Here is a 25184-nt window from a genome sequence, read left to right on the forward strand (position 1 = left end):
TCAAAAGTTCCTTTTGTAAACTTTACACTTTGCCACAATACTGGATGCAAAACAATCTTGGACAATCTATTGCTTATACATTCCTCTGTGCTGTTTCAAAAAATTCATTTGAAATTTCCTACAATCTCATCTATTTTCATGTGTATTATGCTGATGGTATTTGCCTTGAATTCCTTCATGTTAGCACACAAGAAGAAGTATAAACCCTCATGTAACAATACAGCAGCAATTTTTTCCATCAAAGTCTTTGAAGTCTCATGCTTGCAGTCATAATATTTTTAAATACTGTCTAGGTGTGTATGAAAACAATAAAATATTTCTAGTAATTAATCATTGGATTAGCAAGATTATTAGTATGCTTGGCATAGTTTTCACAAGATTGGTAAAAGCCCAGTGAAATTTAGTCCAACTTCAGTAGCAATTTTTGTACACAGCATTTCATTGAAATGAATATTTGAAAAGATGAAGAATATGGTAAGTGACACTGCATTTTCATGTATTTATGAACCTTATATGCCTCGCTCATAGAATTTATTAAATGAGAAATGAAATTCAGGCAAGAACAAGTAGGTGTGAAGCCACAAATAGAGACAATTGAAAAGCAGTGCAGTTTGGGCTGCAAAAACAATGCAAGAAAACCTTTTGTGCTGACTACAATGCTTTGTACAAAGAAAGCTGTAGGAGAACTTTTACGCAGAGAGAGAGAGAGAGAGAGAGATTCTTAATACTTCTAGAAAAGGTGTTCAATAAATAAAATTTTAAACTGACCATCCACATTTATTCTAAAGCAGTTAAGATTTTTAATAGGTGCACTTTACAGTACTGCAATTTATTCAATAAAAATGTCTTGAGCACATTAGTGTGTATGGTAACATTTCAAAAGCCAAGGCAAATGTCCATCAAATCTCTAATGCATCCAGCAAAATACAGTCCAAGGAATACTGCTGTAATGAATATAGTCCCAATGCAAATTTCAGTTTTACAGTTCAACAGATCACAATTCTTGGGTTGTGGAGAACCAAGTGAAATTATGGGTTTGATTGTATGTAGACATAAAACCGTAATATTTTGATTATATGGTAAAAATCTAATTGATATTCCCTTACTGTGTTCATTAGTAGACGAAGTTACAGATACAGTATAGTACATTTAGATATATAACTTTTATATACAAGAATGCTTCTGAAAGGTTTTGATCCAAAATGTACATCACTGCCATCAATAGTATGATACATAGATCACTGCTCTTATAAAAGTTCATTACAAAGGGGTTAAAATGAACATGACTTTCAAATAAGGTTAAAAACATTAGCATTCTCATGCAGCAGTCACTGTAGTTTAAATACTCTTAAAACCATATTCAAAGTCTTTTAGTTATTAAAATGTAGTGTTCATTCTGAAAATTATAATTCTAATGGTTTAAAACATGCATTAAAACATTTGAGATGTGGCACATTATAAGCGTTACAACTTTAAACTGGCTGCCAAACATTAATTCCCTTTCATTTTTACCATTACAGAACTGCTTTCCCTGCTACCTATTAGTAACCTATGCATATGAAAATCTCTACTGCAGTTTATGATGGTATAGTCTTTCACCAAAAATATAGTCTGAAGACCTTTTGATACAAGTGAAGAGAAAGGCATAAAGATATGTCACTAAAGTCTATCTTCAACAGAAATCGATCTTACACAACTTTAGATAACTGGAGATATTACACAAATAACTTGGAAAGATGTTACACAAATAACTAAGTGAATTTCATCTTTTGATAAATGATTTTGCCAAGCTACATTATCAAGGGAATATATGCTGTCAGTATTAAAGTTATCTACCTTATAATCATCAAGTATGAATGCTTCTATAAGGATCAGGTACATCTATAAAAGAAAAAAAGTAAATAGCTAAGGTTTAACTTCAGAACTAGCCACCAATGTGAACAATTCCAAAGGTCGTAACTTAAAACAACGATAAGCATTACCTAAAGTCACACGTGTGACTGTCGTAACCCCTGTCCAAGCGTCCTGCTCTCCTCAAGCCAATGAAATGTCCCCCTTTTAGGATTAAGACTAAGCCTACAGCCTGCACTGTCACACTGCTTCAATGACAATCTCTCAGATTCTCAAGAAATTACGAACCAATTCCATCTTAGCTTCTTTTGAATGCAAATCTGGTGCACCCTTTACTGTACTAGCTAGTGCACACACAGTCCCCAGAACACGTACTGTACCTATTCATAGTTGCAGACCCTCTCTTAGAATAATGAAGATGTACAGGTGAGATAACATGTAAGTATTATATAGTACATATCATAGCAGTGACTACATCTAAGTTCCACATCTGAGTACAAAAATAGCTCATCGATACAAAGGGACACCACTTTTAAAATGTACAGCCTAACTGGTCACTTCAACAGATACCCACAAATACACTATTTTTAATATTAATTATAATAACTTGAACCTCGTGTATCTTTACTTCCAGGAGTTTTCATGGCCATAAACATACTATTTTGTGACTTGCTGCCCCCATCATCCACAAAAAAAAAAAAAAAAAAAAAATATGATCAGAAATAAAAACAGAATCTTCAGCAGACTCTTCATATTACACACTGCAGGTAAATCTTACTTATAATCAGGGGTACTTCCATAGGAAATTTTCCCATTCTTCTTTCTGTTGAAAACTACTGTTATTTGAACTGCCATCAAGTAATAGTTTTGAATTATAAAGTCTCAGCAGACATCAGTATGCATACATATTTCCATATGTCCACTTACCCTCAAATTGTATTCAAACTACCCAATATCACTAGCCCTTACTCTACACTTTATGATCGTGTAAACTTTGTTTGTTGACAGCTTGGCAATTCATATCTGCATAAAGTATTAAAACACTTCAATACATCTGTAACCATTTTACCAGAAGATATTGCTCATCAAGCTTGTACAAAACTTAACTCATATTTTATCACACGTGAGATCTCTATGCTGTGTGCATGTGCATGGGATGTTTGTGTTAATATTCTGTACATGTACCTGCTGTGTTTTGCAATTACACTCACAAACACAACTTTTTTGCTATGTGAGCTTTGTTTAAAAAAAATATTAACCACTTTTTAAGGAAATTCACTGCCCATGACTTTCATACTATAAATTAACACTAAATACTAATAGTACAGTTGGTATATTTTCCCTTTAACAATATGTAGCTAGTTAAAGCTTAACATCAGTCCTCTATATTAGGCACACATAGAAGATTATTTTCAGTAGCAAAAACCCATTACATTTAGCAACCATTTTTTAGTGCATATTATTATACTGAATAATGCTTAATGCCCCCCAAAACCTATAATTTAGGCTGCAAACTTTTATGCAATAGACTGTTGCAGTGCACAGGATGCATATTTAAAATCCTCTCTTTTGAAAGCCATGATATCCAACAGTTCATATATGAACATACTGTACACACTTAATGAAAAGTTGCGAGGCAGTGCATGATAATCATTCAAAGAAAATTTAGCTGACGCACAGAGTTGAACCTTATTTTTCTCTTTGAATGGCCCAATCTGATGCTCAGACTCTACCAATGAATATGCAGACAAATTAAATAATACTCTAAAGTCAAAGGCAGTTGTAGTGATTTATATACGGATAGGTGATGGTGAATTACACTGGATTGGGTGGTTATTTAGAGGAACAAGATCTTAGGAGAATTTCCATTATGTTATTCATACACATTCATATTTATGATGAATACTGAATTATCAAAGCCTCACTTAACTACATTGAAAATTAATTTGAACTGAAAAAAAAAAAAAAAATGCTAATGTTCCTCATTGGTAATTTCTTTTCCAAAGTAAATTCTCTATGCACTTTTCAATGACACACTAACAAATGCAATAAAGAAAACTTCATTTCCTCTTAACTTCCTATTGTACAAAAAGTAAACACCAGGAGGTTTACATATGGTAATTACAATCTATGCCTGACGCATGATATGAAATGTCATCAATAATGTTCTCCTTAATTTTAATAGTGGTTATGCACTACACTACCAACAAAACTATTAATGACCACTTGGTTTTACATTAGCTTTCTTTGTGGAAAAAGTACATCACTTACTGCCTGAGACGAGATACTTCAATGAACAGCGAGGGGGACAGTAACAAACTCCGAATCATTCCTCCGAACACAGATCAGAGATTCATGCAGTGCAGCAGCGTGTGGGGTGAGTCAAAGAAGGCAAAAGGATCGTCAATATTCATCTCCTTTTTTGTTTTTTCAAGTGTTACTGCATCCCTCAGTCATTGCTAATTATTACTCAACAACCAAACGAATAGACAATTACTGTATTTTCAATTTATTCCACCAAAGCTCATGAGCTTAACTCGCAGTTTCAACCAGCTTGCTAGAGTAAAATTTAACATTTAATATATTCTAGTTGCATAAAACACCTGTTAAACAATATACAGTATATGTACGACTGATAACTTCCATTTGTAATAAATACTATATTTCATTAAAACTGTAGAGTGCAAATAAAACTGTGGGTTGGTGATATGATTCCAGAGGCTGCCCCACACACATAACGCTACGATATATAAAGGGAGGGAATTTAATCGCAGTTGTCTTGAAATATAAGTCGGACAAACCCTGGGTCCCCCTCTAACGGAGAGGCGCAGAATGGACAGGCTGCATGGAACCCATTTGTTCCATGGGGAATAGGCACAGCAGCCCAGTACCTGAAGTATAAAAGAAGTACAATGAAAATAAAATGCCATTTTAAAATCCATCAAACTTATCAAGGTTCTAAAATCTTTTCAAGTTAACATTACATTTTGACAAACTGCACGAGGTCAATTTGAATTCTTATGCTAACTGGTTATAATGTACAATAATGTTATTCAACAATAATATAAATGTTGATTCTGCCTCCAAAATATACAAAGGTCTCAGATAAAAATAATGAACACAAAAACAATATTACTTTAAAATCATAAGGGCATTACCTAAATACAGTAAATGAGTTTTATAATTTTCACTGTTTCCTGACACAAATTTCATTTTACACAAGCCTCACTTCTACCCTTGCAAGTAACAGCAAGAAATTCTATTGAAATGAAGCCTTATTATGAACTGGTAAGAACACTTCATCTCAGCAGAAAAGTCCGGCTATGGGGGAAAGAATAAAGGAACTGCATAAAACAAAAGCAAAAATTTTACCAATAAGCAGTTTCCATTGCAGAGGGTAGTTCTGAACTGCAAGCAAAACCTTTTATACTGTAAATAGAGCTGGGTACCACCTGCAAGCAAAACCTCTTATACTGTAAACAGAGCTGCAGTTACCCTGGTCTTTTATGTACTCTACCAGTTCCTGGATTATGAGGCCCTTCCCTTTCCAATACACTGTCCCAGTACTTGACCTTTGGCCTAAACTTGATATTCCATTACAATACACTACTACTTTCATATTAGGTATCTACCTTTTCTAGTCTTCCATTAAGCCCACATTATATACTTTTCACCAACCAATCATCCCATTCTCTCCCCATGAGCCAAACCATCTCTTGACACGATAATCCCTTTCACCAATGGTAAACTTTTTACCACTGCAAAGTATCTCCACACTTCATACCCTTTCAATTATTCTTATATATAAGTACACTAAGTAAACAATTTCATTTATATGTAGTCCACGTGTAATTTGGTAAAAGAAAACCCATACATATGCAAGATGCTGATCCAGCAATTAGCCACAAGTGCAGAGTTTGAAAGAATACTTAAAAACCCCTTTGATAGCTATAATTTTTGCTGCCAAACGTTGTCATGTACTGTATTTCTATTCTGATAATGAAATTAGTGTTAAGCATTTAAGTGGTTTTTAAACCGACTGACTTTACCTGATCTCAGCAAAACATCCTGTATACAGTATATTGTAATAGAATAGTTTTAACATTTAATAACTTCTGAAAAAAAAGCACTATTATCCTCCAAGGATTATTAATAAATGTGCCCATTCTAATGTTTATGAAGTAATAAAATTGGTTGGACCTATATGTAAGATTGATATAAGCAACATAGTAAACTTAAAAATTAAAGTCTGTAATATCTCTCCTCTCTCAGTTTGGCACTGGGTCTTTAGTTCTTCACTATTTACTTATGACCTGTATTTATGGTTGGTTAACAAGTTTCTTGATGACACATAGGGGTATCAGTGCTGATATTCATAACACCAGAATTGTTACAATACAGACATAAAATATGTGGATGGACAGTTGTAAAAGAAAATATATATATGTCTACACATTTTCTATTTAGAACATATTTTATTGGGTACTAGTAACTTCATGTTGTATTTTTGAAAATAGTCTATTAAATCTTTGGAAAATCTGTTCTAACATGAGGTTAAAATCTAATTAATTCCCTCAGTTTCTGATCAATCAGTTCTCCAAGTAATGGTGGTAGGGGCTGTTTTCTAATAGGATATCTGCAAAGGGAATCTCTTGAAGAATCAGAATGAAAGTTTTTTTTTTTTTTTTTTTCCCCCCCCATGTCCTCACACCTGCACGGGGTGCAGTGTTGTTCCTTGGAGATGATTACATGATTATTTTAACAGCTCCTCATGACTTTTAGATACTGTACAAGATATCTTCTTGTTCCTGACAGCTATATGCTATAGGATCTTTTTTTTTTGCTGATTTCATCAAACTTTTGGTTTAGAGTTCTGATATATGCAGCAATTTTCTTTTGATTGAGTTAGTTGACAAGTCTTGGATAGTTTTATCAGAATTGTTTGGTTGGGAAATTGGCTGTTATCATAATCCAATGCTTTTGATTAGATGGCTGACATTTTCTTTTGTTTTATGATTTGTTGGTGATGAATTATGTTATTTAAGCTTCAAAGTATTGAAATTTTTTTTTTTTTTTGTGGAACAGTGAGTAACATTTTTTCAAATTAAAGAAATTCTACTTGATCTATTTTTTCCTAATATATTGTATGCAGTGATATCATGTACTGTACAGGGCTAAAAACTTTTGGTAAAAAGAACCTGACAGGATTCAATCAACTAACTGAGAAAACATTTGCACCTGTAAAATGCAGTCTGTACATTAGACAGTACTTACCTCACAGTCTTTTCGGAGGCCATGTGTCCACAGGGATTAAAGCAAAAAGTTGGATAGCCACTGTCAACATAGAACGCAGGTTCGATTCCCATGCACAGTTTGACTACTGGCCCAACCTGAAAGAAATATTTAACATATATAAATGGTAACAGGAAGGACTTTACCAAGGCAAACCAGCCTCTCATAAGTTGCAAGGTTCAATGAAAACCAGGTAATCAAGTAAGTCTGCCATACAGTATTAAAAAACTAAAATAGACAGCTAAAAAGCACATTTTGACCAGATTACTAACTTAAACTTCTCAACCTCCATCAGCTGGCCGATAAAAGCTCATTAGAAATTAAGATAAAAATTATATGTAAGATTGCAGCTTCGTAAAAACTCTAGAACTGAATAGTGAAAATCCTAAATATTCAAACAAAAATTTGTATGGATTTTTGTCTAACACTTGATATTACCTATCATTTAAATTTTGGCATTCACACAAAATATTTTATTGTTAATATCGTATCTTTACAGATGGGAATTACATGTGGGGTTGTTATCAAGTGACATCGTGTCATATGGTTGCACTAAATTCTCATACATGATGACCCCACTTCTACAGGTTGCCTTTTGTATAGATGACTTCCATTTCCTTACTGTGAGTTTTGACAGCCCAATATATAATCTGCCGCAAACATGAATGTTATAACATTATAACAATATATAATTCATGTAGAGTACCTTGTAATTTATTTATTTTCTCAAGCATATCACACCATTTATTTATTATAATGGGCTCAAGCAATACCTTGTATGTATAAAATATTTTTACTAAGCATTCTAACAAAGTTGCTGTGTTCTCACTTCTACTCTAAATAGGACTAGTCACAAAGGATCTATTGCTTAATGTGAGTTATAATTTAGAGCAATACAAAATTGAATAAACTCACCAGATAAGGATACTCTACAAGGAAAAAAAAATATATATACAGTACACTGATGACCATCATGACAAGTATTATTACCATGAGAAAATATACCATACCTTCCTTCCTAAAACTGTGCAAAAATTGTAATAAAGGTGAAATAATAAGTCTTAAGAAATTAGTACAGAGATAAAAATAATCATCCTACACATTTCAATTTATTCTATGCAGTATATCTTAACATTAACTACATCTTTGCAATGCTCATTTGTTCTGAAGATCAATCCAACTACCTTTCCTACTTCAAGGAAAAGGATGCACCAACTGTCATGTTGAATGTATGTTTTGATCTGACCAGTTTTTCATCATTTCAAGTTTGAGGATTCTATCACCCCAATTCTCATTTCAATAGTTTAAAAAAATCTTGTATCTATCCTTATCAAACACCTGAACCCTTTACTTTTTTGCAAAATAGAGTTTTAATTCAGTGGTCCCTTCTAGTATCTCAACTTGATTGATTGATTGATTGAATGCAGACTTTTGGCATACAGCCAAGCACTGGGGCAACTAATGCCATTCAGCGGTCAAACAGAAATTGACAGTGAAAAGGTTTTAAAGGTGTAACAGGAGGAAAACCTCACAGTTGCACTATGAATCAATTGTTAGGAGAGGGTGGATAGTAAGATGGAAGAGAATATGAATGGAGGTACAGTAAAATGAATGAAAGAGGCTGCAGCTAGGGGCCAAAGGGACGTTGCAAAGAACCTTAAATAATGCCTACATTGCACTGCATGAGGTGCACTGACGGCTCTAGCCCCCAATGGGGAGTATCTCGACTTAACAAGCAATTTTAATTTAAACATAAGCACCACAGTTTTATAAATAAAATTGGTTTCATCACACAAATGACTCATTTATACATGTTTACATTCATAGACATAAGTCTCAGATACTGAGCTCTTTTGCTTAAAAGACAGAAGAAAACAAGTAGCAACTCAGCACATGCACTAACTGAAGCCTATATCATACATCATACCAAAATACGATAGGCTTGTGGACTATCCAAATTATAAAGCCATGAAATTCTTATTTCTCACTGATGTACTGGGCTTTGGATAGCTTAGATTAGCTTACCACAGTTACATGGAATCTGTAAGCTAATGACACTTGGAAAAATTTGTGATGCATAAAAGAGTATATAATATCCAACTCTTCTTGACATGACTGGTTAATGTTGTATGTACACTATGTGTAAACTATGGGAAAGGTTGATGCAATTAAAAGCAAATCTTATTATTAGTCAAGAGTGAGCAAAAAAAAAATCTAGCTTGAAGATGACTTTTTCCATCTACTTTTGCACAAAACCCAAGGATGCTAGAAACAAGGAAGTATGCCACACTATAAAAAAAATTTTTAATCTAAACACTGTTATGTTAGGTGCAAGTACTGTCTACAGTGTCTTCATCTAAAAGCCTACCTTATCTCTTACATCTGCAATTTTTACCTAATAACTGTATTAGAAGTTTAACAATGATTTTATCATTCTTTAAATCTTTGAAATAAATACCTATACATATAGTTAATCACTAGCCTACCCTAGCCTGGCCTACAAGCTTTGACTAGCCTACTTTCTTCTAATTAAAAACACATAATTGGGTTCATTTGAACAATCTTAGTATGCAAAGTGAAAGTTCCTTGACACAAGCTTTTGAAACAAAAGATTTATTGTCTCAACACTTATTACTTCACCATAATTTTTTTTATGGTATGGGTATATTTAGTATATTAATAATCAGGAAGTCTGGACTCGATGGAAAACTTATAGTAGGTACTGAGCAAAAGATAAAGCCTCATTTCACTCCAAAGCATACATTCGGCAGTTAATTGTTTTCAAGATCCAGATACAGTACTGTCAGTCCTAAGGATTAACTAGATTTTTTGTTGAACAGGTTAGAAAAGGATCTCAGATGGTTATGAATACCAACTCTGCAAGGTGGATGAAGCATTGACAAACTAAAATCAATACTGTGCCATACAAAGGGCCTCTGTGAAGGGTTTTCCTACTTTTCTGGTGCCATGAGGAGGCCAGCTGTCTGATTAAACAGCAGATTTTGACCTCTTATCAATATTAGTCTTTTTCTATTGTGTTCTCACACAATGGAAGAAAATTCATCCGAGTTTTGTAAAGACACCTGAGCAAAGTAGTTTTTCCAAAACATTTTCAGTGTCTTCTATTAAAAAAAAAAAAAAAATTTGTGATTTTTGACACATTAAATCACAAGCTTAGTTTTTGGTTTAGTTAATTTCATCTGCCATCCCTGAGGGAAAAGAATAATTTTAGATCTTGGCCCATTAGTACTCTGCCCCCTGAAGTTTATCAGTGCACTCAATCCAGAATAAAATTATACAACCCCAACAAAACTGTACATAATGAAATATATTTTTCAGAAAGCTAGGTCAGCTGTCAATAATCATAATTTTTTTTTTCTAACTGTTCGTGATTCCCTAGCATTCTAGTTACTCCTTTCACAAATACCACTTTTCCCAAACTCTTATATTGATAACCTAGACAGTCTCGACCATCTTCTTCCTCTTATTCCTGTAACTAAAATAAACTTACCACAGCGATGTTCAGCTACTGTATTTCACACACCTAAATAAAGCCCTATCGTCAGGTATTTTCTTGAAAAATTATATGATGGAATGCACTAAAACCTTACTGACAAAATGCACTGTGTAATGCAGTTATTATGTAGTGGGAATTTTTATTTAATAAAAACATTGCATACCTACCGTTAATACGCCTACACATTATTTTTGTCAACATACACCACTTGGTGTAATGGAAATCCAAATAATACTGTACCTCCCACAGCTGGAACTTAGCCCTTTTCCTCTGCCTCATAAGGGAACTGTTGTAATCTACTAGCTAGCAGGGAACAAGTACAAAATTATCTTATAATACATACACTAGTGTTATACCCACTTCAGATGCACTGTACAGAATGAATTTGATCACTAATGTTGTAATCACTGAAAATAAACACAACACACTTCAGAGCCCATTATTCACTAAGAACATTCTTCATACTGCCATGCTTTTTCTTTCTATTCTAATTTCCAATTTTTTTTTTTTTTTTTTTTTTACAATTTCACTTTCCAACTTTCCCCTTTTACCTTAAGACACATAGGGCAAGTGTGAGAGTTTGAGTCCTTTTCGTGGCCCCACTCATGTAAGCCTTGCACATGGCCACAATTGAGGTACACAACAGGTTGCTTTTCTGTGGCAGTCAACGTTGCCTTACGAGGAATCACAAGTGTGTTCAAACCAACAGGACACTGCGGTCGACCGGCATTCAATTCGTCCACCATTTGTTCAAGGTGTCGCTTGGTCTGAAACAATGTTTTATGCAATGAAATTTACATTAAACATTAAAATTTCTGTTAAACATTATGATACACTAATCAATATATCTTTAGCTTATTCTTTAAACCATGAAATGCACATATTGACCATTCAAGAATTTTTGTGCCAAAAACTTAGCCCATAACAAAATGATTGTTCCTTACAATAAACCCCATACACAAAAAAAGCAAACAAATAATATCCAAGGACTGATACACAGAAAATCAAAATAACTTCCTACTTCAAACAAAATTTCAACTTCAAAACAAAAGAAAACTGCCCATAACTGTAAGAGCCCAAGGGCCACGGGCAAAAGTGACTTAAAACCTTACTTCTATTTTACATAATTCCTACAATGCTCCTCATTCTATAAACATTACCTACCACTTCACCCAAAAATAACCCCATTATTTTTTCTTCATTATTTATCCCAATTTCTAATTACAATTAACTACAGTAGTTATGAAAAGAGCCTGAAAACTCAGTTCTCAAAACGGGAAAACGATGGTGACGATAAACAACCTAACCTTACAAAATATCTAGCAACAAGCAAATGATATTGATATTAAGGCTACATTGTACTAAGGATGAGAGAGAGAGAGAGAGAGAGAGAGAGAGAGAGAGAGAGAGAGAGAGAGAGAGAGAGAGAGAGAGAGAGAGAGAGAGAGAGACTTGACTTGACTTGACTTACCGGAGACTTTCCAAGACCCTCTGCCGATCTCCATAACAAAGTGGCACCACATAAGTCAATCAGTGTTCCATCTTTTAATATGTGGGTTTCATCCTCAATCTGCTTAATTCATAAAGAAAAAAGCCAGTTATCAACCAGCCTCTTAAGAGTTTTCTCGTGCCAGCTCTCATCAAATAAACAATGCTAGTAAAATCCTTTCAACTAAGATACTGTAACATTAACTGATGGTATAGCAGTTCAAATTGCAAACATTGCTAGCACAGGATTTATTCTATGTATAAAGTACATAGTAGTACTTATACACTTATAAAACTGAATAAAAATTATAGCTTCTGCACACAATAATCATCAGAATTATTAATCTGAAATGTTGATATGGAAATTTGTTTAAATGTTACAATAAAGACATTGTAATCATGTGGGTATACTGTACATTAAATACCCAGTATCCATGAGTCAAAAAATGACCAACAAAAATATAGTAAAACTACCTCACTGCAATGCCCTCTTTGAAAGGAACTGTCATGATTCAAGTTTCATTCACCTATTTTACTTGCTGCCTTCTGAGTTGTCATTCTTTACAGTTTGACATTTATTTGTGCGGCATTCTTAGCTAAGGTTTTCTTTAAATAACTCGATAGGCATGAAGCCTGTATACTTAACTCCAACATTCACACCAGCCTCATATAATTTACAAAATTGATGTTTTCTTTAAATTTTTAGGCCAGTCATATCTTTTGGTTTTTTAGGGGGACAAAAATTATCATTTTAGTTGCAGAAAATTTGTTGCTGAGCAGAGCTATAAAAACAGAATTGACCAAAAAGTGAAACTGTCTTACTTTGCCTGAAAATAGCATTACATCCTGCTCTATATATTAATAGCGAAAAAATTGTCAAATGGCCTAATATCAGATTACATTTATTGGTAAAATTATTGTACTAGATGGAATACAATATTTCGGTATGGTTTTTTTTTTTTTTTAGCTCCCTAATTGCAGCAATTTTTCTTTGACAACAAAATACCACAACTACACTGTAATGAAGTTGCTATTTTTGAAAATTTATTGATCTGCTAATAGATGAATGAGGTGGTTCAAGACATTATAAGACTTTCTGCCAAATTTCAAGTTTGGTCTTGTAATCTCCCTTGATGTATATCATCTGGGTGCCTGAATTGAGGAAATGAATGTATGCACAATGATTATATAGAAATCACTACTACACATACAATACTTGCATTTACGATGATTTTGCAACTGGTAAGATATGATGGGAAAACACTGCAAAACCCTGTATACCAAACACAGTTACTCACCTGTATACCCCTCTGAGGTGCCGACCGAGATTCTCTTAAGGCATAAACCCCACCACCTACTGATACTTCTCTCCATATGCCAGGTGTTGCTTCCCCTCCACAAAACTGATTTGGAGGGTGCATTATTAACACGCCGTTTGTCGTTAACCCGTCAATTTCACCATTATTCTGCCACTTGGTTGCTTTCTCCTGTAAGAGTAAGAGGTATTTAGGATATATGATCACTTACCAAATTCAACTTCACTCAAATTTTTGCTTATTTTATTGGGTTTTATGAGAAGGTTTTCTATTTTATTGGGTTTCATGAGAAGGTTTTCCATGAGTTTACAGCTTTAAAAACATTTTAGCAACAATACAAACAAGAAATAAATATCCTAGAAAAAGTATAGAGATAAAATAGAGACAAAAATTGCTTTAACAGTCAATCCAAAAACAACAACAAAATATGAGCATAATACTCACTCCAAGAAAAATATTTCTTGAAGAATCAAAACCAGCAGCATAAACCTGAGTGACACGCGTTGTTCGGTGAGCAATTATCCGACACGCAAATCTACTAATTGTACTCTGTGTTACCTGAAAAAAATTTAATAGCTCAGCTTGTACAATATAATGAAAATATAATACACCTTTGTGATACAATATCATCAATGCAAAAAAAACAATGCGTTGTTAAACAATTTTTTTGCTGAAAATATTATGAACAGCCCCCAATTCTATTTTATGACATGGACACTTAATTCTTTCCTTTTAGTTTAATATTAATCCACAATACAACCATGTAATCACCTTCATTTCACCATGTTTGTCACCCGGTATGGTGTCCATGACAACGAAGTCTATGGGGGCTTCCGAAGACCGGCCAATTTGAAACATATCTGTTTCAGTATCTAGTTGGTACTCCACGATGACCGCTTGGTTCCTTGATAATGTGTAAGAAATACTATGCTGCTGGTTGTCCAATATAGCCTGAAAAATGTATAGCCCATGAAGTTTTTCAATATTTCATTCTTAATTCCTCAAAATCTTAATATCATAGAGACTATATAATAAAAGATATACCCAAAATCCAACTCAGTCACATGGAAAAAATATCACACAGGATTAAGGATTAATATTTTATGAAAGTAATAATAAAAGCATTACATTCAAGAAAAATACCAAGGCAGTAATTAGGCATTATACTGAAGACCAGCACATTGCTAACATGTGACAATTATCAAAAGTCTGGCAAAAATATATTTTACAGTAAGACACAACAATGAAGGTGGTGAAAATTTCTTTGCATAAAAAACCATAAATACAAAGTTTAAGGATTTAACTTCTGTTTACCTGACTGGTCATAAAATTTTGTTTTATTTTTATAGATATACCCACATAATATTTTGTTTTATTTTTGTAGATATACCCAAAGCCAGTAATTCTGAAGCATTAGAAATTTTACATTTTTCACTATACTGTATCTTATATTATAACCAAATAAATAAAATCAAGATAAACAAAAATCAAGTCACGCAAGGCAATTATTTTTTTGCAAAGAAATCAAAATAAACGTAACACAAAGTGTGGCCAAATATAATAAAATATACCCTATAATGTATCGGTACTATATACTGTATGTAACTACACAGATAAACAATACCTTAGCTCTGTATGTTGGCAGACAAAAAAAAAAAAAAAAAAAAAAACTCGTTACTAAACTGTAATTAATAGGAGGGGATACTTATTTCACTAACCTGTGTGTTTTGAGGCGCCCTGACCACATAGTGTCGGGCTGGCTTCACCCCATTAGCACACTGTCGTCTGTGGAGGACAAACTTACTCCTCCTCCTGCCCTTGTCACACGGCGGAAGGTACCCATTATACCTGGAAAAATGGCACAGGTTACATTTTGGTTAAAGGTGTGTAGATGTCTGAGCTGTGAAGCAACATCTGAAAATTACGGATGACAAAAACCCGCCAAGAAAATATACAAGTAAAAAATGAGCTGAAGTTTCTTCAATCGAGTTTTCCATGCAGCTGTATGAGCTGCAGCCCATGAAACTTCCAGCCACGGCCCGGTGGTGGCCTGTCCTACAGCGCTGCCAGACGCTCGATCATGGCTAACTTTAACCTTAAACAAAATCAAAACTACTGAGGCTAGAGGGTTGCAATTTGGTATGTTTGATGATTGGAGGGTGGATAATCAACATAACAATTTGCAGCCCTCTAGCCTTAGTAGTTTTTAAGATCTGAGGGCGGACAGACAAAGCCAGCAGAATGGTTTCTTTTACAGAAAACTAAAACCAGTAAAAGATATACAGGGGAGAGATATCCAGCGAGTAGCAGTGCTAAAACTCTCTCTCTGCTTCTATTTTCTTAATTTCTATAATATAGGGTCATTCTTAGTTATGACCCACCTTTTTTACTTGACTCCTCTCGTTTCCTTCAGTCCAGGATGAGGACATTGACCCATCATGTCAGCCTCTTTATGATGACAAACGTGGCATGACGAAATATCTGTGTGAGGCCATAGTTCAAAATGGCACTCTCCTGGCATTCAAAATATAGCCACCACTTCATCTACCTTTAATAATGATTTGTTATTGGCTTGATTCATACCAGTGCCGATTACTAAATTAAACTAAATGGAGAACATTATTGATTGGGCAACTGATCTGGCTCAAGTCGTGAAAATAGATGTTGGAAGTGTCAGAAATATGGATGGCATAATGGGAAACCCTCACACAAACTCTCTTGTAACAAGAGCATGACTAAGGTTTCTCATTAGAAAACAAAGCATGTCAAAGCAAGTACTGTACATGGAAATGACAGACTTCATAAATACAGTAGACACCCCTTCATTATCTCCTCCACGGGACACCCTTTCCTTCTCATGGGCTCTACTTTCTTTGGAAAGCCCATATGGAAATGAGACTTTCTTGTTGCTTGTTGGGGTATAAACTCAGTGGGTAGTGCTTGTGGGAAAGAAGGAATTATAATAATAAAAAAAAGTGTTTGGTTACGAAAATGAGATGTTTTGCGAATGGAAAAGGAGAGAATGAGCAATATTTCTTCCTCTCTTACTCTCTCCACCTAGCAGCAAGCCACAATGATCTACCAATAACTAGCTAAGAAAATCACTGCTTAGATCAAAAGTAGGGGCTAATTGCCCTCCTCCACAAGAAAGTGTCTCATTTCCTTAGGGGCTTTCCAAAGAAAGTAGAGTCCAAGAGAAGGAAAGGGTGTCCCTTGGAAGAGATAATGTAAAAGGGTCTACTGTACTTATGATGAAGTCTGTCATTTCCATGTAGAGTACTTTGCTTTCTAATGAGAAACCTTAGTCATGCTCTTGTTACGTGTGAGTTTTTGTGAGGGTTTCCCATTATGCCATCCATATCTCTGACACTTCCAACAACTATTTTCACGACTTGAGCAAGATCAGTTGCCCAATCAGTAATGTTCTCCATTTAGTATGAATCAAGCCAATAATAAATCATTAACATCCCTCATAATATATTATAATCCTTTCACTTTAGTGCCTGTACTCCAAGAACACTTTCCCTAAAAGCAACCATCCCTACCTTCTTAAAAAAATAAATAAAATAAAATAAACACAAATTCTCTAGTGCTTATCAATACATCATCTGAGGTGTCAAACCGGACCACCTTTTCGCAAGTACATATAGGAAGAAGACCCCTCATGATCACCTGATATAAGCAACCACCACTCTTGCTCGACACACGCACACAAGACAATCATGGCTCTATGTGGGTCACTTTAAAGTTGATCACTGAGAACCCCTGCAGAAGAGAGAGAGAGAGAGAGAGAGAGAGAGAGAGAGAGAGAGAGAGAGAGAGAGAGAGGTCACTTTAAAGTTGCCAAGACCGATCTTCAAAGACCATCATAGACGAGGTGCAAAGAGAGAGAGAGAGAGAGAGAGAGAGAGAGAGAGAGAGAGAGAGAGAGAGAGAGAGAGAGAGAGCATCTACAGTACCCTGCCAGCATCTTAACAGTGTAGTGACAAAACTATTTTTGTAACACAGAAGGAATTAGCAAAGCTTCAATAATCGAAGCCGCTGAAACTTGAGGTTCCCAGAACCCACTTCCTGAGGTTCCCACGACTTCCGGCGGATCCCATAAAGGTGCATTATCTACACATTCAAATGCTAAAGCCTGACTGTCCGCTTTTACTGGCGTCGCAACGAAGGAGGTACTGGGCGAAGAAGTACTTAGTCAAAGGACGAAAGTTACTTTCTCCAAATTCTAAAACAGCGTAGGTTGAAGGGGAAAAAATAGGAAAGAGAGAGAGAGAGAGAGAGAGAGAGAGAGAGAGAGAGAGAGTTCCATCGGCAAAAATGAACTCAACCTAAAACAGAATAATATTGTAATAAGAGAAGAGAGGACGGATAAAATGAGAGATAAAGAAAGAAAGAAAGCCACCTCCGACGATGAAGCTCGAGTTCACTCTCGTACCCTACGACCTTCGGGGGGAGGGGGATGGTCAGGGAGAAGGGGGGTTACGGAGAGAATGAGGTGCGGGGAGGGACACAGGGTAATAGAGGAGAGATTCGTGACGGGGAAAGATTATGGGGAACTCGGAAGGGAGAGAAAAAGAGAGAGAGCGGTTATAGGCCACTGAAATGTATATATGCATGTTCACTTACTGAGATTTATCGCTAACATATAAATAACGGTAAATGAGAGAGAGAGAGAGTTAAAGGAAGCTGAAAACTCGACTTTATGTTCAGCAATGCGAGAGAGAAATGGAAGCTAAACACTCGACTTCATGTTCAGCAAAACGAGAGAGAGAGAGAGAGAGACCCAGTGACGCGGAAAAATCTGGTACGGCTCCTCTCGTCTCACCGGGCTTCACTGTGACCGAGAGCCCCCTCCCAGCAGAATAGAATGCTTAAGCCGTCTTGCAAGTTTTTACGAAGCCAGGCCTCTTCCCGCAGTGCCTCACGCGAGCCTCTATCACAAAAGAGACGCCGGGATCTGGCAAACAATCGGCCGCCTTTAATCTATTAATAGCATCATTTATTCTCGCAACTCATGACTGACGTTGCAAGGGAGTAAGAGGAATGATCGAAAAATTAAGTTTTGAATTATTCAAGGAATAATTCCTATATTAATAGTAACTTTTATTCTCGCAACTCATGACTGACCTTGCAGAGGAGAGAGAGGAATGATCGAAAACTTGTGTTTCGAATTCTTTTAAGGAATTTCTTGTGATGTCGGAAGTTAAGAGTTTACATACTTTACGGATATTTTATTTACAGGGAACTGGTTGGTACTTCGATCAGCTGATTTCACATACTGGTCAAATTGCTGTGCGAAATAAAACCACTTGAAAACTGAGCAGAATGAACTACCTTCAATACAGACGATGAATGATTTGGTGTTATGAGTTATCCCTGACATGGCTTACAAGTGAAATGGGTCCGATTTTTCAGACCAATAGGTGAGGATAACCTGATCGAGGCCCTCCTGTTTGGATGGTGTATACTTTAGACCGAGCAATGAACCCGTCTTCAGCACTCGTTTTTTCTCTCTCTTCTTCTCCCTATCTACCCTAGCTGCAACCCACAACAGTCGACTAACAACTTCGGTACCTGATTAACTGCTTCAACAAAGGCAAAGCGGATTTGAATTCCTTAACCTTCTTCCTTTTCCTCTTCCTTCTTTCCTTTCTCACCCCAGTTCCTTTCCTTCTTCCTACCTTATTTCAATCTTCCTTTCTTCTTTTCCGCTTCCTTCTCCTCCTCCCTCTTAGTTCCTCCTCTTCTCACTCAACCTCCTCTTCCTGTTACAGTTTTCTCTCTCTCTCTCTCTCTCTCTCTCTCTCTCTCTCTCTCTCTCTCTCTCTCTCTCTCCTTCCTCTTCATCTTCCTAACTACTACAGCATCTTCCTCTTCCTCCTCATCTTCCTAGCTACTATTGCTTCTTGCTCTTCCTCCTCATCTTCCTCACTACTACTACAGTTTTCTCTTCCTAGCTACTACTGCATCTTTCTCTTCCTTCTCATCTTCCTCACTACTACCGCATCTTCCCCTCCTCCCTGCAGGAGAGCAAGCATCAGCAGAAGCATAAGCAACATCACTTACCCTAAGATGACGAGCTCGCCGTACTTGAGGTGATGCTTGGCGTGATGGTGCCTGGGTGTCGGGGGGCCTCCGGCATCTCCGCCTCCTCCTCCACCTCCTCCTCCTCCTCCTTCGCCCGCTCCCTCCCCGCCCTCCTCACTGGAAAAAGAAAGGGAAAAAAGGTTAATAACAGTAATAATAATAATAAATGAAAAAGCGACAAGGGGATTAATACAGGCTGAGACTATAATAAGGGACATTTGGAGTGTGACAGATAATTAAAGATATAATTAACAGATACATTACGACAATTCTAGGGCGATGAAAGGAAGAAGAGAGAGAGAGAGAGAAATTACGGAAATTAAAACGAGAAAAATCATGGAAATTTGGAAATTAAGTAAAGGTTAGATGAAAGAACAAATCTTAAAAAATATAAAAAAGGTGATAAAAATAAACTTAAATATAAAAATATAAATCGATCGAAGGCAAGAAAAATTTAACGAAAAAAGAGAAATAAACTGAAGAGACGATAAAGATTAAGAGAAAAAATAAAAATGAAAACAACAGCAAAAAGTCTAGTTTTTAACATTTACAATTGTAATTTTATGAATTACTATACATTTTATTTTACGTCGAACCTACAATTTATTGTTATAATATAACTTACTTTATTAATACTAATAAACATGCACGGCATACCCATGAAACCATCCCCACATTTATACTACCTCTACTTTATTATTAACTATCGTGGAATCCATTTTTTAAAATATAAACACGAAGGTACGAGTCAGGCAAGAACGTAACACTTTCTTAACCTGAAATCACTGAAGCAACATTATTATTATTATTATTATTATTATTATTATTATTATTATTATTATTATTATTAGTAGTAAGTAGTAGTAGTAGTAGTAGTAGTAGTAGTAGTAGAGTCACAAAAGGTTCAAATATCGTCAGTATCATCATCATAATACTATGGAGAAATACATTACGCAAACACCACAAAATTCCCATTATTTTTCTAAGCCAACTTCCACGGAATAAATTAACCATATGTGGCAAAACTACTAATAAGGGATGTACTACAAAATACAACACAAATGAACTACCCAACCCAACACACTTGTAAGTAAAAATAAACACACCAACACACACAGGTCAAGAAGATACACTGGCCGTCGTGTCTACAACAAAGACCGTGACGCCATATGCACTTTTGCGGCGTAATATCCTGACCTTTTTTGACGTAGCACCTCTGACGAAACGGCTTTTGAAAGGTACGGCGCGTCAGCTAGGTGCATGAGCACGCACGGGTATAACGAAATAAATATAAATTCTGTCTGCGTCATTGATTTGGATTACATTATTCCCAAGAATAATTACTTACGAGTCTGCCTGCCTCTCTCTCTCTCTCTCTCTCTCTCTCTCTCTCTCTCTCTCTCTCTCTCTCTCTCTTTCAAGTCCCGCGGAATGTAAATAATATTTAAATCTTAAAGAGACAACACGAAAGAAGACATTATTCTAAAAATGATCTTAATACTTTGTAAACAGTCCACAAAAATTCACCGTACAAGTAAATGGAGGGAATCGTTTGACAAAATATGAGTAAACGGTTAAAGCAACAAGAGAAAACGTCCATTTGTGTATCAATAAAAATACGAGGAACGTCGGAGGCCATGGTCAAGGTCACGGGATCAGAACCTATTAAATTAAATGTCACCGAACACACGAAAAAAGGCCAGCAATTGTGTCCAAAATACCAGAAAAACAAAACGTTCATAAGTAAACGACAAAAACGTCCATGAAAATGTTCTGGGAAAACTTATAAAAAATGGAAGAGAAAAAATGAAAGATTGAGAACACCGACACAGGATTGAATTCAACGGAAACTAAATTTATAGGAAGACATGAAATCGCTGTGATTGTAAAAAATGTTTAGTTTTATTTGAGTGCCTTTTCGTAGCTCAATTTCAGACCAAAACACTAATGCGGGGAGAGGTAAGTACAATCCTAAATGTATCCCCAAACCCACACCCGTTTTTTCAGGAGGGCGGGCAATAGTATAAAGTAATTGAAAATAAATCCGAGAAGTTACGAAAATCCACTTGGAAAAAAATCAAACCTGACCCGCCGCTATATTTTTCCTACAATGCGCCAATACTATTTTTCCTACAATGCCCCGATACCATACCTTTCAGAGAGAGAGAGAGAGAGAGAGAGAGAGCGGTGGTTACGTAAAGGTAAATCCGTGTAAATCTGAAAGCTTGACCTGGTTTTAGGCGGTGAGCCATCGAGTACCAGGTGACAAAAAGGAAAGAGAGCGGTCGAGAGCTCTCGGCCTTGACATGTCAACAGTGTGAGATACGGCTTCATTCTGAAAGGATAAGTTCAGGTTCTTCTCGAAAGCCGCCCCCCCCCCCACCCCGCCTTTTTTTCATTCCAAATAATCTTTCGTGTTCTAAAGCTCCGGTTGAAAGGAGAAATAATGTTCCTGGCAAACACTTGCTTCTGAAAACAGAATAAATGTTCTTATCTAAATCTGAACACTCAAAAATGGCAAAATAATCGGCCTTCACTAAAACAAATTCAAATGTTAAAGTTTACAGGTCATTAATGAACTTGAAAGGCAAGGGTCAGGTCACTGCACTTTCACAGAGTCCTACAGACAACATTCACATAGACAGTCAATACCAAAACATCTTCTATACCTATGTAGGACCTGGAGAAGACAGGCAGACGGCTGATGATGACTCAACAGATAAAGCAATGGGCCCTCAGAATCCCCATTCTTAGCTATCAGAGATGGTAAGGCTGTAAGTCATTCTCTCTTTTTTTTTTTCTCGGCAGGGTTGGGGGAACTGAACATTACGGAGGTCGGGGAAAGGGGAAGATTAATATAAGGTTATAGGGTGACTTTGGATCCTTAGAGAGACGCAGCTTTCTTTTATATACAAAGCCCGTCTCTCTCTCTCTCTCTCTCTCTCTCTCTCTCTCTCTCTCTCTCTCTCTCTCTCTCTCTCTCCTCCATACGGCAAAGCTATAGGAGGATTTAGAATAACATGAACTTCCGCTTAGTAATAAGTTTTATCTTGCAATCAAACAAATGTAAGTTTCTACGAAGTTCATTCGTAGATAGCCCGTCAACTAAGCTATAAAGAAACGTTTCTTAATTGCATAACATCTTCAAATATTTCACATTTTAGATTTTCCTAATTATCAACCTTTACCTAGTGTACATTTACACATTTCTGTTAGCTGATTTACGCCATTTGTTATTATTATCCCTAGGAAGCTTCCTTAGAAAGTCAGTGATCTTTCTGGCTCTTTCAACAAGACTGAGTACACCGTTTAAATAAAACATACCAGGAACCTTCACTTTTAGTTAAATTATTATCAAAGCACAGACGGTTCTCTACCTGTGGAAATTTCGATCCTTCAGTCATTTACCTACTTGGAAACATATTTCTGAAGACTCATTTTACCAGATCCAGCGCTAAGATACTGAGGAAAGATGAGCCGCCAATGCGTCCGCCCGAAATTGATAGGCAATTTTTATTTATATTTTTGTGTTCTTAAAAAAATTTAAGGTTAAGCTACATATATATATGTGTGTGTATACATGTGCGTGTTGATATATTTATACACATATACAAGTTTTTTCTTTTTATTCTCCTCGGTCACTGTTTCACCTCATCGTGTAATGTATTTAAAAAAAAAAACTTTCTAAATGAAGGCATGAGTGATACACCACAAGAATTATCAACAAATACTGCACATTCAGTTAAAATATCGCGGAAAAGGTAAATGGTGTAAATACTAGATACATGAGGGCAATTCACAGTTTTTAATCACTGCCTTTAATAGGTCGTACAGAGTCACGACACTGATATAACTACACACCTGATAAAGACAGTGATTAAATACACAGTGAACTGGTCTTAATTATCAAACACCTGAACAATTTTCCCTTTTCACTTATTTTTAATGCGTTTATTCATTTATGGGGTTATCACGAAAGCCTTCATTTAAAATTAAATATACGAGAGAGAGAGAGAGAGAGAGAGAGAGAGAGAGAGAGAGAGAGAGAGAGAGAGAGAGAGAGAGAGAGAGAGAGAGAGAGAGAGAGAGAGAAATCGTCTCGTGGCTCCTTCCGCTGCATTGCGTCTGAAGCCATCACGAGAAATAATTTGTTCCTCCAGTTTTATTGCTTATTTATTTAACCCTTCAATTTTATTTTTCAAAGCTACTTCGTCTCTATATATTTCCTTCGGCTTCGTCCATTTTACCACATCCTATATCCTGTGCCACTGACTTCTTTTATCTGACCTGTTTCCTAACTACTGTATCAAAAAACAGAATGCATTGTCTGTTTGTCATTAAAATGTTAACTATTACTTCTTTAACTCCCACGGCTCATGTTATTTAATTTTTACTAAATTAATATAACACAATTTGTCTAAATAGATTATTGTATCTAGAACTTTTACGTACTTCTAAACGTACACAAAATTTCAAAAAGACACTTGAGCAGATGAACAACTCTAAAAACGTAGTTTTAAATTTCCCAAATTTTTAAGAGCACACTACAAATATTGGAGTTTTAAATTTTCCAAATTCTGAAAAGCACATTAAAAATATAGGAGTTTTAAATTTTCCAAATTTTGAAACGTCCATTAGCCTACAAATGGCAGTATGATGGTTAATGCCCACAACTGATGAGTGAATATACATCTTTGTTCACTTCAATCGCTAATGAAGACCTGTTCACGACCGGCGGTTTATTCAATGCCCCCATACACTCTGGCATAAAAATCAATTGAAAGGTTCCCCCTGCAATATCTGTCAACAGTGCATCGTTCGGAGTTCCTTTCATGCGATCAGTTGGCCCTACAGGCCAAATAAATTGATTGACTTTCATGTTTTTATAGAGGAATTCTAAAGACACTCCAACATGGAACTGGTATGGATGATGCAAGGCTAGATATAAAAAAAGTGAAGCCACTGCTTTCATAAAAACAAATTAAAATTGAAAATATAAAATTCTTCTAATTAGCTTGTATCGAAAAAATGAGAGAGAGAGAGAGAGAGAGAGAGAGAGAGAGAGAGAGAGAGAGAGAGAGAGAGAGAGGGAGTATTGGAAAATTGGAGAGATAAATTAAGGAAATTAAAAACAAATTGGAGTATTGGAAAATTGGAGAGATAAATTAAGGAAATTAAAAGACAAATAAGAGAGAGAGAGAGAGAGATGCCACAGCAAAAGCCACCCAGAGCTTAAATGCAAGGACCAAAATAAAATGCAGAGAAACGAAAAAGTTCGATTACGCAAGAAAGCACCAGAAAACTGCAGATTCTGATTAATTCAGGACACAACAAAGACGGGCGTTCGAACGTCATAAATACCAAATTATACCCGTGGGCGGTACCAGCTTTCCACTGGCACCAAACATGGTGGAATAATGTCCTAGATATTCTAATAAATAATTCTATACAATAACCAAGAGGAATTTTAATCAATAGAGAATTCCACTTAAAAAATAAAGATTTAGCTTGACCGCCATGAATTTTCAATTATACGAGTGGGAGGTTTAATACTAAAAAACTAAAATAATTCATTACCTTAAGGAAAAATAATCGCATTTGAATTAATGTATGATTCTGTTCTCCACACA

General features: G+C 35.7%; 1 protein-coding gene and 1 long non-coding RNA gene across 3 annotated transcripts in view; one reads left to right on the forward strand and one right to left on the reverse strand.

Moving 5' to 3' along the window:
- The window catches only part of LOC136836967 (uncharacterized), an 82575-nt gene that overhangs the window by 40119 nt on the left and 17272 nt on the right, over nucleotides 1–25184 (forward strand). The gene's annotated exons all lie outside the window — the stretch shown is intronic.
- Pli (E3 ubiquitin-protein ligase pellino) overlaps nucleotides 757–25184 on the reverse strand; it is a 106491-nt gene continuing 82063 nt past the window's right edge. The window contains exons 2-10 of one of the 2 annotated variants that reach the window (XM_067101500.1): nucleotides 19534–19671; nucleotides 15183–15312; nucleotides 14236–14415; nucleotides 13909–14022; nucleotides 13447–13635; nucleotides 12132–12230; nucleotides 11212–11427; nucleotides 7126–7241; nucleotides 757–4742 (exon numbers count right to left, since the gene is read on the reverse strand). In XM_067101500.1, coding sequence (XP_066957601.1) covers nucleotides 4616–4742; nucleotides 7126–7241; nucleotides 11212–11427; nucleotides 12132–12230; nucleotides 13447–13635; nucleotides 13909–14022; nucleotides 14236–14415; nucleotides 15183–15312; nucleotides 19534–19671 — 1309 coding nt within the window. In that variant the 3' untranslated portion in view covers nucleotides 757–4615. The remainder of the gene's footprint in view (nucleotides 4743–7125; nucleotides 7242–11211; nucleotides 11428–12131; nucleotides 12231–13446; nucleotides 13636–13908; nucleotides 14023–14235; nucleotides 14416–15182; nucleotides 15313–19533; nucleotides 19672–25184) is intronic. The other variant, XM_067101501.1, reaches the window with a different exon arrangement.

Source organism: Macrobrachium rosenbergii, chromosome 57 (genome assembly GCF_040412425.1).
Source record: "Macrobrachium rosenbergii isolate ZJJX-2024 chromosome 57, ASM4041242v1, whole genome shotgun sequence".
Classification (NCBI taxonomy): domain Eukaryota; kingdom Metazoa; phylum Arthropoda; class Malacostraca; order Decapoda; family Palaemonidae; genus Macrobrachium; species Macrobrachium rosenbergii.